At 33.3% G+C, this 16,870-nt stretch overlaps 1 protein-coding gene across 2 annotated transcripts in view; it reads left to right on the top strand.

Annotated features, from left to right (window-relative positions):
• LOC133621567 (uncharacterized) overlaps positions 1–16,870 on the top strand; it is a 181,756-nt gene that overhangs the window by 94,730 nt on the left and 70,156 nt on the right. For both annotated transcript variants that reach the window (XM_061983675.1, XM_061983674.1), the window contains exons 8-9: positions 14,090–14,169; positions 16,712–16,805. In XM_061983675.1, the coding sequence (XP_061839659.1) occupies positions 14,090–14,169; positions 16,712–16,805 (174 nt within the window). The remainder of the gene's footprint in view (positions 1–14,089; positions 14,170–16,711; positions 16,806–16,870) is intronic.

Here is a 16,870-nt window from a genome sequence, read left to right as displayed (position 1 = left end):
CCAGCATGTGTGATGGTATGGGGGTGTATTAGTGCCCAAGACATGGGTAACTTACACATTTGTGAAGGCACCATTAATGCTGAAAGGTACATACAGGTTTTGGAGCATCCAAAGCAACGTTACCATGGACGCCCCTGCTTATTTCAGCAAGACAATGCCAAGCCTCGTGTTACAACAGCGTGGCTTCATAGTAAAAGAGTGCGGGTACTAGACTGGCCTGCCTGTAGTCCAGACCTGTCTCCCATTGAAAATGTGTGGTGCATTATGAAGGCTAAAATATGAGAAGGGAGACTGTTGAACAACTTAAGCTGTACATCAAGCAAAAATGGGAAATAATTCCACTTCAAAAATGTGTCTCCTCATTTCCCAAACCTTTACTGAGTGTTGTTAAAAGGAAAGGCCATGTGACACAGTGGTAAAAATGCCTCTGTGGCAACTTTTTTGCAATGTGTTGCTGCCATTAAATTGTAAGTTAAGAAGTTTCTCAGTGTGAACATGAAATATCTTGTCTTTGCAGTCTATTCAATTGAATATAAGTTGAAAAGGATTTGTTGTATTGTTTTTTTATTTACCATTTACACAACGTGACAACTTTACTGCTTTTGTACCTACGAGTGACCAAAACGCGCTAATAATGCAAACAGTTTAAAGCATTCTCCTTTCAAGTTTGTTTATAGAAATGTGATTTGTGTCCGGGGGGGGGGGGGGGGGGGGAAGAAAAAGTTCAACATTTTTCGCCGTCTGCCGTGTCAGCAATCTCAGCGGCGACGTCGTCCACCCTCCCACGGTTTTGGCAGTTTGAGCGAGATGGTTTGATAAGCAGAAACCGTCACTTTAGTAGCAGGGAGGGGAGCAGGTGAGTGGCTCCACACACAAGCTCCACCTCACGTCTGGGGCCGGGCCTTCAGTGCAAGGTGTTGGAGGGCGGGGGACAGGGGTGGGGTTTTACTTGGAGGGGGGGGGCTTTCCTGCCGTCAAACGGCTCACCTTGCATTACCCTCCCCCTCCCCTCCCTTCTCCTCCAGGCACTTAACAGCTTTTTCCTGGCCAAGAGGGTGTGGCTGCCTATTGAGGGAATACGGGGATGTTTCATATTAATAAAGATCAAACCGCTCCAGTGGATCATTAACCCGGGAAAGTCCGCCGTAGATTGACTGCTCAGAAGTTGTCAAAGCTCAGGCAGCGAAAAAGCTCCTAATGTTTAACAAGTTCTACTCTTCCCAGCACAGGCGGTGCTAACTGCAAGGTTCGGCATGAAGAAAGTCATTTGTGGATGAGGCACAATGACAATAATCATGTGATGGATAGGAGGAAAGCTAACAAAAGAAGTAGTAAACAGTAGTAATAAACAGTAGTCGTATACAGGATCGTAACTAAGACTTTATTGTTGTTGTTTGTTTGTAGAAGTAGCTAAAACACTGCCGCACCTCTTCCTGAGGGTGTTTCAGTGAGCTCGGGCCCAGTGAAACTGGCAGCGTTTCTGGGTGTTGTTGATAAATGGCTTTGGCTTTGCATAGTAGAGTTGTAACTTGCACTTACAGATGTGGCGACCAACTGTGTAGTTATAGCTTCACCTTTATCTTTACTTTTTACGTATGCGTCCGTTCTCCCTTTTCTGTCTACACACTGTGTCTGCTTGTAAGTACTCTGTGTGTGTGCGCTGCCGAACATGCTCCTCTGCTCGTAAAACCAGCAATGTCACGACGTGACGCGCCGTCATGCTGGTATAGTACCGAATATGATTCATTAGTATCGCGGTACTATACTAGTACTGGTACAACCCTAAGCAAACCTATTTGTTTCTAAATGAAGAGTACGTTATGGACGCTGCACAAACAAGATGCCATTATGCGCACATTAGACCTGTGTCTCAGTCTGGGACTATTTACCATCAGCTTGTCTTTCCTCTTTCCAGAACAATGTTTGCACCTGGCACGCTCCTGCAGACAGGTGCTCCTCTTTGACTCCAGCCGCTGCCATTGTTTGCTCACAGATTACAAGCCGTCATTTGCTGCAGCATTACTCATATCTGTGCACACACGCCGCCACAAAAGATTAAATGTGTGTGTGTGTGTGTGCATGTGTGTGTGTGTGTGTGTGTGTGTGTGTGTGTGTGTGTGTGTGTGTGTGTGTGTGTGTGTGTGTGTGTGTGTGTGTGTGTGTGTGTGTGTGTGTGTGTGCCAGAGGCAAGCATTTATGCACACACACGTACACTGCAAAACGTCAGTGTTCAAAAACAAGGAAAAAAAATACAAGAATGAGGGGTATTTTATTTGAACTAAGCAAAATGATCTGCCAATAAAACAAGAAAATGTGGCTTGTCAAGACTTTCCAAAACAAGTAAAATGAGCTAACCTCAATGAACCCAAAAATACCTTAAAATAAGTATATTCTCACTAATAACAAGTGCACTTTTCTTGGTAGAAAAAAAAAAAAGACCTTTTTGCTCAATATGTTGAAAAATATTCTTAAATGAAGTAAATGCTAGTGCCATTATCTTGACATAATGATATGCACTCGGCATTACATTTCTTGACACCAGCAAACTTATACTAAAAACTAATTTATTGTTCTTAATGGAAAGTCAACAAGGCAAGCGCTTGTTACTCTCGGGGTCTCCTAGCCGCTCAGACAAATCATATTGTCTAAAAATGCATTTTTCCATTGATAACATGACATCATCGTGCCAAGTGCGTGCTCTTTCAGTCAATTAATGCGCATATATATATATATATATATATATATATATATATATATATATATATATATATATATATATATATATATATATATATATATATATATATATATATATATATATATTTATATATATATATATATATATATATATATATATGAAAATAACTATTTCTGTTCAAAATTGTTTGAAATGTCAAATGTTAAATGTTTAAATATTAACTGTCAAATTTTAAAAATTCCAAAATTTCCCAGAAAATTCCAGGTTTTTTGGGACATTTTTCCCATTCAAAATGAATTGGCCATTTTTCAAACATCCACCATTTCCACATTTTTCAATCTATTCAAACTATTCCACCTTCAAAATATTCCACCATCCTGGACATTCAAAGTAAAAATTTTCCAAGTTCACAAAAATTCCAGGAATTCCCAGAATTTCAAACCCTTTATTGACCCTTTTTTCTGTCAACTACTCCTTCCACATTCCTCTTAATCAGGACAAAAACAAAGTTGCTTTTTAAACTTGATAAATTCCAGTTTTTCCCGAAAATCCAGAAATTCCGTTAAACCATTTCTCAATTAAAAATGTTACTCCTTTAACATTTCTCGACCATTTTGAAAAAATTCCAACACCAACTATTGTAACTCATTCAAGAACATTCACATTTGTTACTATTTTTTCTACAACTCCTACATTTTTTATCCAATTCAAACTGTTCCAACTTCAAACTGTTCAGCCTATTCGAGAATCGCGGGCTTTCCTTTGACAAATTCAAAAAATTCCCAGATTTCCTAGAAAATTCCAGGTTTTTCGGGACATTTTTTTCATTCAAATGAATTGGCCATTTTTCAAACTTCCACCATTTCCACATTTTTCAATCAATTCAAACCATTCCACCTTCAACACGTTCCACCATTCTGGACATCCAACCTACCCTTTTTCCAAGATCAAAAAAATTCCAAGATTTTCCAGAATTCCAGGTTTTCCGGGACATTTTTCCCATTCAAAATGAATTGTCCATTTTTCAAACTTTTTTCAACATATTCCACCATCCTGGAAATTCAAACTATCATTTTTCCTAGTTCACAAGTACTAAATTTTCCCGAAATTCACAAATTTCCAAGAAATTGCCATTAAAATGAATAGGTCATTTTTCAAAGTGTGCTCTCCTTCATCAATAAAAAAAAAAAAATCCCGGATTTCTAAGAATTTCCAGTTTTCAGGGACATTTTTCCCATTCAAAATGAATTGGCCATTTTTTAAACTTCCACCATTTCCACATTTTTCAACCTATTCAAACTATTCCACCTTCAAAATATTCCACCATCCTGGACATTCAAAATAAAAATTTTCCAAGTTCACAAGAATTCCAGGAGTTCCCAGAATTCCCTTTTTTTCAAACCCTTTTTTGACCCTTTTTTCTGTCAACTACTCCTTCCACATTCCTCTTAATCAGGACAAAAACCAAGTTGTTTTTTAAACTTGATAAATTCCCGGTTTTCCCGAAAATCCAGAAATTCCGTAAAACCATTTCTCAATTAAAAATGTTACTCTTTCAACATTTCTCGACTGTTTTGAAAAAATTCCAACACCAACTATTGTAACTCATTCAAGAACATTCCTATTTTTTTTTATTTTTTTTTTCCCACAACTTCTACTTTTTTTATCCGATTCAAACCGTTCCAATTTCAAACTGTTCAGCCTATTTGGGAATCGCGGGCTTTCCTTTGACAAATTCAAAAAATTCCCAGATTTCCCAGAAAATTCCAGGTTTTTTGGGACATTTTTCCCATTCAAAATGAATTGGCCATTTTTCTAACTTCTACCATTTCCACATTTTTCATCCAATTCAAACTATTCCACCTTCAACACGTTTCACCATTCTGGACATCTAAACTACCCTTTTTCCAAGTTCAAAAAATTTCCAGGATTTTCCAGAATTCCAGGTTTTCCGGGACATTTTTCCCATTCAAAATGAATTGTCCATTTTTCAAACTTTTTTCAACATATTCCACCATCCTGGAAATTCAAACTATCATTTTTCCTAGTTCACAAGTACTACATTTTCCCAAAATTCCCAAATTTCCAAGAAATTTCCATTAAAATTAATGGGTCATTTTTCGAAGTGTTCTCTCCTTCAACAATAAAAACAAAATCCCGGATTTCTAAGAATTCTCCATTTTCAGGGACATTTTTCCCATTCAAAATGAATTGGCCATTTTTCAAACTTCCACCATTTCCACATTTTTCAACCTATTCAAACTATTCCACCTTCAAAATATTCCACCATCCTGGACATTCGAAGTAAAAATGTTCCAACTTCACAAAAATCCCAGGAATTCCCAGGATTTCAAACCCTTTTTTCTGTCAACTACTCCTTCCACATTCCTCTTAATCAGGACAAAAACCAAGTTGTTTTTTAAACTTAATAAATTCCCGGTTTTCCCGAAAATCCAGAAATTCCGTAAAACCATTTATCAATTAAAAATGTTACCCCTTAAACATTTCTCGACCGTTTTGAAAAAATTCCAACACCAACTATTGTAACTCATTCAAGAACATTCCTATTTTATTTTATTTTTTTCAACAACTCCTACATTTTTTATCCGATTCAAACCATTCCAACTTCAAACTGTTCAGCCTATTCGGGAATCGCGGGCTTTTCTTTGACAAATTCAAAAAATTCCCAGATTTCCCAGAAAATTCCAGGTTTTTTTAGACATTTTTTCCATTCAAAATGAATTGGCCATTTTTCAAACTTCCACCATTTCCAAATTTTTCATCCAATTCAAACCATTCCACCTTCAACACGTTCCACCATTCTGGACATCCAAACTACCCTTTTTCCAAGTTCAAAGAAATTCCAGGATTTTCCAGAATTCCAGGTTTTCCGGGACATGTTTCCCATTCAAAATGAATTGTCCATTTTTCAAACTTTTTTCAACATATTCCACCATCCTGGAAATTCAAACTATAATTTTTCCTAGTTTACAAGTACTAAATGTTCCCGAAATTCCCAAATTTCCAAGAAATTGCCATTAAAATTAATGGGTCATTTTTCAAAGTGTGTTCTCCTTCAACAATAAAAAAAAAATTCCCGGATTTCTAAGAATTCCCAGTTTTCAGGGACATTTTTCCCAATCAAAATGAATTGGCCATTTTTCAAACTTCCACCATTTCCACATTTTTCAACCAATTCAAACTATTCCACCTTCAAAATATTCCACCATCCTGGACATTCAAAGTAAAGATTTTCCGAATTCACAAAAATTCCAGGAGTTCCCTGAATTTCCTTTTTTTCAAACCCTTTTTTGACCCTTTTTTCTGTCAACTACTCCTTCCACATTCCTCTTAAGCAGGACAAAAACAAAGTTGTTTTTTAAACTTGATAAATTCCCATTTTTCCCGAAAATCCCGAAATTCCGTAAAACCATTTTTGAATTGAAAATGTTACTCCTTCAACATTTCTCGACCGTTTTGAAAAATTCCAACACCAACTATTGTAACTCATTCAAGAACATTCACATTTTTTCACAAACAGAGCGATGTCCCATTCAGTAAGCATTGCTATGGTTCATGGGGACCAAATTTAAATAATTTTGCATAATTCACACAAATTTGTACGTTACTACTGAGGACCATTTATAAAAATAAAAAATAAAAAAGTTCAAATTAGATGTTAAACATGTTTACTTTCCAGTAAACATGTTTTATGGGCCAAAGCTTAAAAATCACTTAAGCATCTTCAGAATGGATCTGACTATCATTTAAAAAGGTTTCCCTTTAGGGGACCTGTTTTTTTGTCCCCATACCGTCAGAGGTCCCCTAAAGGTGACTGTGTAAACAGAGCGATGTCCCCATTAAGTAGACATTGCCAGAACACACACACACACACACACACACACACACACACACACACACACACACACATATTATTGTATGTGTTACCTTCTTGAGACCTCGGAAAAATGCCTACCTCTTTAGGACCAGCCTTTCTAGATATATAAAGATGTTTATTTACAACATTAATATTATATACATATTATGCAAATATAAAAAAGCTTGTTCTGAAAAATGAGTTGGAATTTCACAAGAAAAAGGTCACAATTTCATAAGAAAAACTTTGAATTTTGGCAGTATTATAAAAAAAGTCGTAATTTTACTCGACGCAAGTCAAAATATTATGATAAAAGTTGGAATTTTACTCAATAACAGTCACAAATTTTTACAAGAAAAGCTTAAAATGTTGGCAATTTTATGCAAAGAGTCGTAACTTTACCCGAAAAGTCACAATTTTCCAAGAAAACTTGAACATTTTGGCAATATTATACTAATAATTGGAATTTAACTTCGCAAAATGATGACAAAAGTCATCCTTTTACTCAAAAAATTTAAATATATTACAAGAATAACAAAAAAATTGGCAATAATTGTGATTAAAGTCAGAATTTTATATGACAAATGTCACCATTTTGCATTAATGGGTAATAATTTACATAAAAAAGTAATAATTTTATGAGAAAATATTGCAATATTACAGAAGCAGAAAGAATATGAGAAATTGTTCCCAATTTTATAAGAAAAAAGTTGACATATTGTGAGAAAAAGACTGCTTTTATATTTTTATTTTTTGTGTTTATCTAGTTTTTAATCTTCATTATTTACTTCAAGTTATTACAGTATGTCTCTATATACATATTTAGACACACACACACACACACACACACAAATGAGTTGGAATTTCACAAGAAAAAGGTCACAATTTCATAAGAAAAACTTTGAATTTTGGCAGTATTGTAATAAAAGTCGTAATTTTACTCAACGCAAGTCAAAATATTATGATAAAAGTTGGAATTTTACTCAATAACAGTCACAAATTTTACAAGAAAAGCTTAAAATGTTGGCAATTTTATGAAAAGAGTCGTAACTTTACCTGACAAGTCACAATTTTCCAAGAAAAGCTTAAAATGTTGGCAATTTTATGAAAAGAGTCGTAACTTTACCTGACAAGTCACAATTTTCCAAGAAAACCTGAACATTTTGGCAATATTATACTAATAATTGAAATTTTAACTTCGCAAAATGATGACAAAAGTCATCCTTTTACTCAAAAAATTTAAATATATTACAAGAATAACAAAAAAATTGGCAATAATTGTGATTAAAGTCAGAATTTTATATGACAAATGTCACCATTTTGCATTAATGGGTAATAATTTACATAAAAAAGTAATAATTTTATGAGAAAATATTGCAATATTACAGAAGCAGAAAGAATATGAGAAATTGTTCCCAATTTTATAAGAAAAAAGTTGACATATTGTGAGGAAAAAGACTGCTTTTATTTATTATATTTTTATTTTTTGTTTTTATCTAGTTTTTAATCTTCATTATTTACTTCAAGTTATTACAGTATGTCTCTATATACATATTTAGACACACACACACACACACACACACACACACACACACACACACACAAATGAGTTGGAATTTCACAAGAAAAAGGTCACAATTTCATAAGAAAAACTTTGAATTTTGGCAGTATTGTAATAAAAGTCGTTATTTTACTCGACGCAAGTCAAAATATTATGATAAAAGTTGTAATTTTACTCAATAACAGTCACAAATTTTACAAGAAAAGCTTAAAATGTTGGCAATTTTATGAAAAGAGTCGTAACTTTACCTGACAAGTCACAATTTTCCAAGAAAACCTGAACATTTTGGCAATATTATACTAATAATTGAAATTTTAACTTCGCAAAATGATGACAAAAGTCATAATTTTACTCAAAAAATGTAAATATTTTACAAGAACAACAAAAAAATTGGCAATGATTGTGATTAAAGTCTGAATTTTATATGACAAATGTCACCATTTTGCATTAATGGGTAATGATTTTACATAAAAAAAGTAATAATTTTATGAGAAAATATTGCAATATTACAGAAGCAGAAAGAATATGAGAAATTGTTCCCAATTTTATAAGAAAAAAGTTGACATATTGTGAGAAAAAGACTGCTTTTATTTTTTATATTTTTATTTTTTGTGTTTATCTGGTTTTTAATCTTCATTATTTACTTCAAGTTATTACAGTATGTCTCTATATACATATTTAGACACACACACACACACACACACAAATGAGTTGGAATTTCACAAGAAAAAGGTCACAATTTCATAAGAAAAACTTTGAATTTTGGCAGTATTGTAATAAAAGTCGTTATTTTACTCAACGCAAGTCAAACTATTATGATAAAAGTTGGAATTTTACTCAATAACAGTCACAAATTTTACAAGAAAAGCTTAAAATGTTGGCAATTTTATGAAAAGAGTCGTAACTTTACCTGACAAGTCACAATTTTCCAAGAAAACCTGAACATTTTGGCAATATTATACTAATAATTGGAATTTAACTTCACAAAATGATGACAAAAGTCATCATTTTACTCAAAAAATTTAAATATATTACAAGAACAACAAACAAATTGGCAATAATTGTGATTAAAGTCTGAATTGTATATGACAAATGTCACCATTTTGCATTAATGGAGAATCATTTTACATAAAAAAGTAATAATTTTATGAGAAAATATTGCAATTTACAGAACCAGAAAGAATATGAGAAATTGTTCCCAATTTTATAAGAAAAAAGTCGACACATTGTGAGAAAAAGACTGCTTTTATTTTTTATATTTTTATTTTTTGTGTTTATTTAGTTTTTAATCTTCATTATTTACTTCAAGTTATTACAGTATGTCTCTATATACCGGTACATATTTAGACACACACATACACACACACACACAAATGAGTTGGAATTTCACAAGAAAAAGGTCACAATTTCACAAGAAAAACTTTGAATTTTGGCAGTATTATAAAAAAAAGTCGTTATTTTACTCAACGCAAGTCAAAATATTATGATAAAAGTTGGAATTTTACTCAATAACAGTCACAAATTTTACAAGAAAAGCTTAAAATGTTGGCAATTTTATGAAAAGAGTCGTAACTTTACCTGACAAGTCACAATTTTCCAAGAAAACCTGAACATTTTGGCAATATTATACTAATAATTGGAATTTAACTTCACAAAATGATGACAAAAGTCATCATTTTACTCAAAAAATTTAAATATATTACAAGAACAACAAACAAATTGGCAATAATTGTGATTAAAGTCTGAATTGTATATGACAAATGTCACCATTTTGCATTAATGGGGAATCATTTTACATAAAAAAGTAATAATTTTATGAGAAAATATTGCAATTTACAGAACCAGAAAGAATATGAGAAATTGTTCCCAATTTTATAAGAAAAAAGTCGACACATTGTGAGAAAAAGACTGCTTTTATTTTTTATATTTTTATTTTTTGTGTTTATTTAGTTTTTAATCTTCATTATTTACTTCAAGTTATTACAGTATGTCTCTATATACCGGTACATATTTAGACACACACATACACACACACACACAAATGAGTTGGAATTTCACAAGAAAAAGGTCACAATTTCACAAGAAAAACTTTGAATTTTGGCAGTATTATAAAAAAAGTCGTAATTTTACTCGACGCAAGTCAAAATATTATGATAAAAGTTGGAATTTTACTCAATAACAGTCACAAATTTTTTACAAGAAAAGCTTAAAATGTTGGCAATTTTATGCAAAGAGTCGTAACTTTACTAATGGGGAATCGTTTTACATAAAAAAGTAATAATTTTATGAGAACATTTTGCAATATTACAGAAGCAGAAAGAATATGAGAAATTGTTCCCATTTTTATAAGAAAAAAGTCGACATATTGTGAGAAAAAGACTGCTTTTTTTTATATTTAAATTTTTTGTGTTTATCTGGTTTTTAATCTTCATTATTTACTTCAAGTTATAACAGTAAGTCTCTATATACATATTTAGACACACACACACACACACACACACACACATACAAATGAGTTGGAATTTCACAAGAAAAAGGTCACAATTTCATAAGAAAAACTTTGAATTTTGGCAGTATTGTAATAAAAGTCGTTATTTTACTCAACGCAAGTCAAAATATTATGATAAAAGTTGGAATTTTACTCAATAACAGTCACAAATTTTACAAGAAAAGCTTAAAATGTTGGCAATTTTATGAAAAGAGTCGTAACTTTACCTAACAAGTCACAATTTTCCAAGAAAACTTGAACATTTTGGCAATATTATACTAATAATCGGAATTTAACTTCGCAAAATGATGACAAAAGTCATCATTTTACTCAAAAAATGTAAATATTTTACAAGAACAACAAAAAAATTGGCAATAATTGTGATTAAAGTCTGAATTTTATATGACAAATGTCACCATTTTGCAATAATGGGGAATCGTTTTACATAAAAAAGTAATAATTTTATGAGAAAATGTTGCAATATTACAGAAGCAGAAAGAATATGAGAAATTGTTTCCAATTTTATAAGAAAAAAGTTGACACATTGTGAGAAAAAGACTGCTTTTATTTTTTATTTCTTTATTTTTTTATTAATTGTGTTTATCTGGTTTTTAATCTTCATTATTTACTTCAAGTTATTACAGTATGTGTCTATATACATATTTAGACACACACACACACACACACACACAAATAAGTTGGAATTTCACAAGAAAAAGGTCACAATTTCATAAGAAAAACTTTGAATTTTGGCAGTATAATAATAAAAGTCGTAATTTTACTCAACGCAAGTCAAAATATTATGATAAAAGTTGGAATTTTACTCAATAACAGTCACAAATTTTACAAGAAAAGCTTAAAATGTTGGCAATTTTATGAAAGGAGTCGTATTTTTACCTGACAAGTCACAATTTTCCAAGAAAACTTGAACATTTTGGCAATATTATACTAATAATTGGAATTTAACTTCACAAAATGATGACAAAAGTCATCATTTTACTCAAAAAATGTAAATATTTTACAAGAACAACAAAAAAATTGGCAATAATTGTGATTAAAGTCAGAATTTTATATGACAAATGTCACCATTTTGCAATAATGGGGAATCGTTTTACATTAAAAAAGTAATAATTTTATGAGAAAATATTGCAATATTACAGAAGCAGAAAGAATATGAGAAATTGTTCCCAATTTTATAAGAAAAAAGTCGACACATTGTGAGAAAAAGACTGCTTTTATTTTTTATTTCTTTATTTTTTTTATTAATTGTGTTTATCTGGTTTTTAATCTTCATTATTTACTTCAAGTTATTACAGTATGTGTCTATATACATATTTAGACACACACACACACACACACACAAATAAGTTGGAATTTCACAAGAAAAAGGTCACAATTTCATAAGAAAAACTTTGAATTTTGGCAGTATTATAATAAAAGTCGTAATTTTACTCAACGCAAGTCAAAATATTATGATAAAAGTTGGAATTTTACTCAATAACAGTCACAAATTTTACAAGAAAAGCTTAAAATGTTGGCAATTTTATGAAAGGAGTCGTATTTTTACCTGACAAGTCACAATTTTCCAAGAAAACTTGAACATTTTGGCAATATTATACTAATAATTGGAATTTAACTTCACAAAATGATGACAAAAGTCATCATTTTACTCAAAAAATTTAAATATTTTACAAGAACAACAAAAAAATTGGCAATAATTGTGATTAAAGTCAGAATTTTATATGACAAATGTCACCATTTTGCAATAATGGGGAATCGTTTTACATTAAAAAAGTAATAATTTTATGAGAAAATATTGCAATATTACAGAAGCAGAAAGAATATGAGAAATTGTTCCCAATTTTATAAGAAAAAAGTCGACACATTGTGAGAAAAAGACTGCTTTTATTTTTTATTTCTTTATTTTTTTTATTAATTGTGTTTATCTGGTTTTTAATCTTCATTATTTACTTCAAGTTATTACAGTATGTGTCTATATACATATTTAGACACACACACACACACACACACAAATAAGTTGGAATTTCACAAGAAAAAGGTCACAATTTCATAAGAAAAACTTTGAATTTTGGCAGTATTATAATAAAAGTCGTAATTTTACTCAACGCAAGTCAAAATATTATGATAAAAGTTGGAATTTTACTCAATAACAGTCACAAATTTTACAAGAAAAGCTTAAAATGTTGGCAATTTTATGAAAGGAGTCGTATTTTTACCTGACAAGTCACAATTTTCCAAGAAAACTTGAACATTTTGGCAATATTATACTAATAATTGGAATTTAACTTCACAAAATGATGACAAAAGTCATCATTTTACTCAAAAAATTTAAATATTTTACAAGAACAACAAAAAAATTGGCAATAATTGTGATTAAAGTCAGAATTTTATATGACAAATGTCACCATTTTGCAATAATGGGGAATCGTTTTACATTAAAAAAGTAATAATTTTATGAGAAAATATTGCAATATTACAGAAGCAGAAAGAATATGAGAAATTGTTCCCAATTTTATAAGAAAAAAGTCGACACATTGTGAGAAAAAGACTGCTTTTATTTTTTATTTCTTTATTTTTTTTATTAATTGTGTTTATCTGGTTTTTAATCTTCATTATTTACTTCAAGTTATTACAGTATGTGTCTATATACATATTTAGACACACACACACACACACACACAAATAAGTTGGAATTTCACAAGAAAAAGGTCACAATTTCATAAGAAAAACTTTGAATTTTGGCAGTATTATAATAAAAGTCGTAATTTTACTCAACGCAAGTCAAAATATTATGATAAAAGTTGGAATTTTACTCAATAACAGTCACAAATTTTACAAGAAAAGCTTAAAATGTTGGCAATTTTATGAAAGGAGTCGTATTTTTACCTGACAAGTCACAATTTTCCAAGAAAACTTGAACATTTTGGCAATATTATACTAATAATTGGAATTTAACTTCACAAAATGATGACAAAAGTCATCATTTTACTCAAAAAATTTAAATATTTTACAAGAACAACAAAAAAATTGGCAATAATTGTGATTAAAGTCAGAATTTTATATGACAAATGTCACCATTTTGCAATAATGGGGAATCGTTTTACATTAAAAAAGTAATAATTTTATGAGAAAATATTGCAATATTACAGAAGCAGAAAGAATATGAGAAATTGTTCCCAATTTTATAAGAAAAAAGTCGACACATTGTGAGAAAAAGACTGCTTTTATTTTTTATTTCTTTATTTTTTTTATTAATTGTGTTTATCTGGTTTTTAATCTTCATTATTTACTTCAAGTTATTACAGTATGTGTCTATATACATATTTAGACACACACACACACACACACACCTGCCTGATACAATCGCACACAAATGACTTCCTGCACTGCATTGACGTTGTTGCTTCTCCCCCCCCCCCCCCCCCCCCCACCTCCCTTTGTCAGGCCCTCGGGGGCCCCTCACAGCGGGCCACCTCCCTGAACGCTGCGACTCGGCATGGAAGGTTCCAGGAGACAACAAGTTGGTGAGTTCCCCCACACACATTGTCATGTTGCTTTTGGACGCGTGTCTTTTCTAAAAAAAAAAAAAGAAAAAAAAAAAGGACCCCGCCCTTTATAAACTTGGCTTTGACAAATGAGGTGCAATAAAAGGGAAGCACGCGGCGTGCAGCAGGTGTGTGCTTAACCAGTCACGGCCTTACTGTCGCCCGAGGGGTCGCTTTGCTCCAGACACTTTGGGGTTCTTCTGCAGGATGCGCCGCCGCTAGACTCAGGGGTGAGAGGTCACGCAGGCTGGGCTGCAGCGGAATGGACGCAGGTGCGCCACGTGATGCGCCATTAATCTCCCCTTTATGACGCCGAAAGAGCGTGAATGGACGCCCCTCCCCCCTCATAGAGGCATCTACATACGGCTGATTATTTATGGCGGCGACTGGCGGGAGACATTTCTTTATGCGGAAAGTTTTAAAGGAATGGCTAGATCGAATCGGTGGGGTTGCTAAGCAACCAGGGAGCCACGGGTACCCTTTAAAAACCTCATCCCCCTTTAATATTTTGGGCTAAATGATAACATATATGTAAAATTCGTAAAAACGAGAAAAATAAATAAATATATATATATATGTATATATATATGGTAAAATTAATTATGCATTCTTAACTTACAATTTAATGGCAGCAACACATTGCAAAAAAGTTGCCACAGGCGCATTTTTACCACTGTGTTACATGGCCTTTCTTTTTAACAACACTCAGTGAATGTTTGGGAACTGAGGAGACACATTTTTGAAGTGGAATTCTTTCCCATTCTTGCTTGATGTACAGCTTAAGTTGTTCAACAGTCTCCCTTTTGCTATTTTAGGCTTCATAATGCACCACACATTTTCAATGGGAGAAAGGTCTGGACTACAGGCAGGCCAGTCTAGTACCCGCACTCTTTTACTATGAAGCCAGACTTTTGTAACACGTGGCTTGGCATTGTCTTGCCGAAATAAGCAGCGGCGTCCATGATAACGTTGCTTGGATGGCAACATATGTTGTTCCAAAACCTGTATGTACCTTTCAGCATTAATGGCGCCTTCACAGATGTGTAAGTTACCCATGTCTTGGGCACTAATACACCCCCATACCAAACTCATAAACTTTTTTTTTTTTTGCAAATAATAATTAATTTAGAATTTCATGGCTGCAACACGTGCCAAAGTAGTTGGGAAAGGGCATGTTCACCACTGTGTTACATGGCCTTTCCTTTTAACAACACTCAGTAAACGTTTGGGAACTGAGGAGACACATTTTTGAAGCTTCTCAGGTGGAATTCTTTCCCATTCTTGCTTGATGTACAGCTTAAGTTGTTCAACAGTCCGGGGGTCTCCATTGGGCTATTTTAGGCTTCATAATGCACCACACATTTTCAATGGGAGACAGGTCTGGACTACAGGCAGGCCAGTTTAGTACCCGCACTCTTTTACTATGAAGCCACGCTGTTGTAACACGTGGCTTGGCATTGTCTTGCTGAAATAAGCAGGGGCGTCCAAGATAACGTTGCTTGGATGGCAACATAAATCTGTATGTACCTTTCAGCATTAATGGCGCCTTCACAGATGTGTAAGTTACCCATGCCTTGGGCACTAATACACCCCCATACCATCACACATGCTGCCTTTTACACTTTGTGCCTAGAACATTCCAGATTGTTATTTTCCTCCTTGGTCTGGACGACACGACGTCCACAGTTTCCAAAAACAATTTGAAATGTGGACTCGTCAGACCACAGAACACTTTTCCACTTTGCATCAGTCCATATTAGATGAGCTCGGGCCCAGTGAAACTGGCAGCGTTTCTGGGTGTTGTTGACAAATGACTTTTGCTTTGCATAGTAGAGTTTGAACTTGCACTTACAGACGTAGCGACCAACTGTAATTACTGACAGTGGTTTTCTGAAGTGTTCCATGTGGTGATATCCTTTACACACTGATGTCGCTTTTTGATGCAGTACCGCCTGAGGGATCGAAGGTCCATAGTATCATGGCTTACGTGCAGTGATTTCTCCAGATTCTCTGAACCTTTTGATGATATTACGAAGCGTAGATGGTGAATTCCCTAAATTCCTTGCAATAGCTGGTTGAGAAATGTTGTTCTTAAACAATTTGCTCAGGCATTTGTCGACAAAGTGGCGACCCTCGCCCCGTCCTTGTTTGTGAATGACTGAGCATTTCATGGAAGATGCTTTTATACCCAATCATGGCACCCACCTGTTCCCAATTAGCCTGTTCACCTGTGGGATGTTCCAATTAAGTGTTTGATGAGTCTTTTTTGCCACTTGTGCCAGCTTTTTTGAAACACGCTGCAGGCATCAAATTCCAAATGAGATAATATTGGCAAAAAAATAACAAAGTTTCTCAGTGTGAACATGAAATATCTTGTCTTTGCAGTCTATTCAATTGAATATAAGTTGAAAAGGATTTGTTGTATTCTCTTTTTATTTACCATTTACACAACGTGACAACTTCACTGCTTTTGGGGTTTCTATTTCCTTCCATTTTAACGTTGCTGTACTGATGCTTACAGGACTGGTCTGCAGGAGCTTCCAGGTGTCCATCATCAGGGGCCATGAGGAAGAGTCTCTCACAAGACAGTCCCCCATCCAGCGACATCGACCACGGTGCGGTTCGCCTTCCAAGCGCCTCTAAAAAGCACCATGTGGTATTTTCCAGCCTGTGTTAATCA

This window comes from Nerophis lumbriciformis, linkage group LG25 (genome assembly GCF_033978685.3).
Source record: "Nerophis lumbriciformis linkage group LG25, RoL_Nlum_v2.1, whole genome shotgun sequence".
NCBI classification, from domain to species: domain Eukaryota; kingdom Metazoa; phylum Chordata; class Actinopteri; order Syngnathiformes; family Syngnathidae; genus Nerophis; species Nerophis lumbriciformis.
The sequence above is the reverse complement of the archived record's forward strand: the minus strand, read 5'-3'. Positions and strand labels throughout refer to the sequence as shown.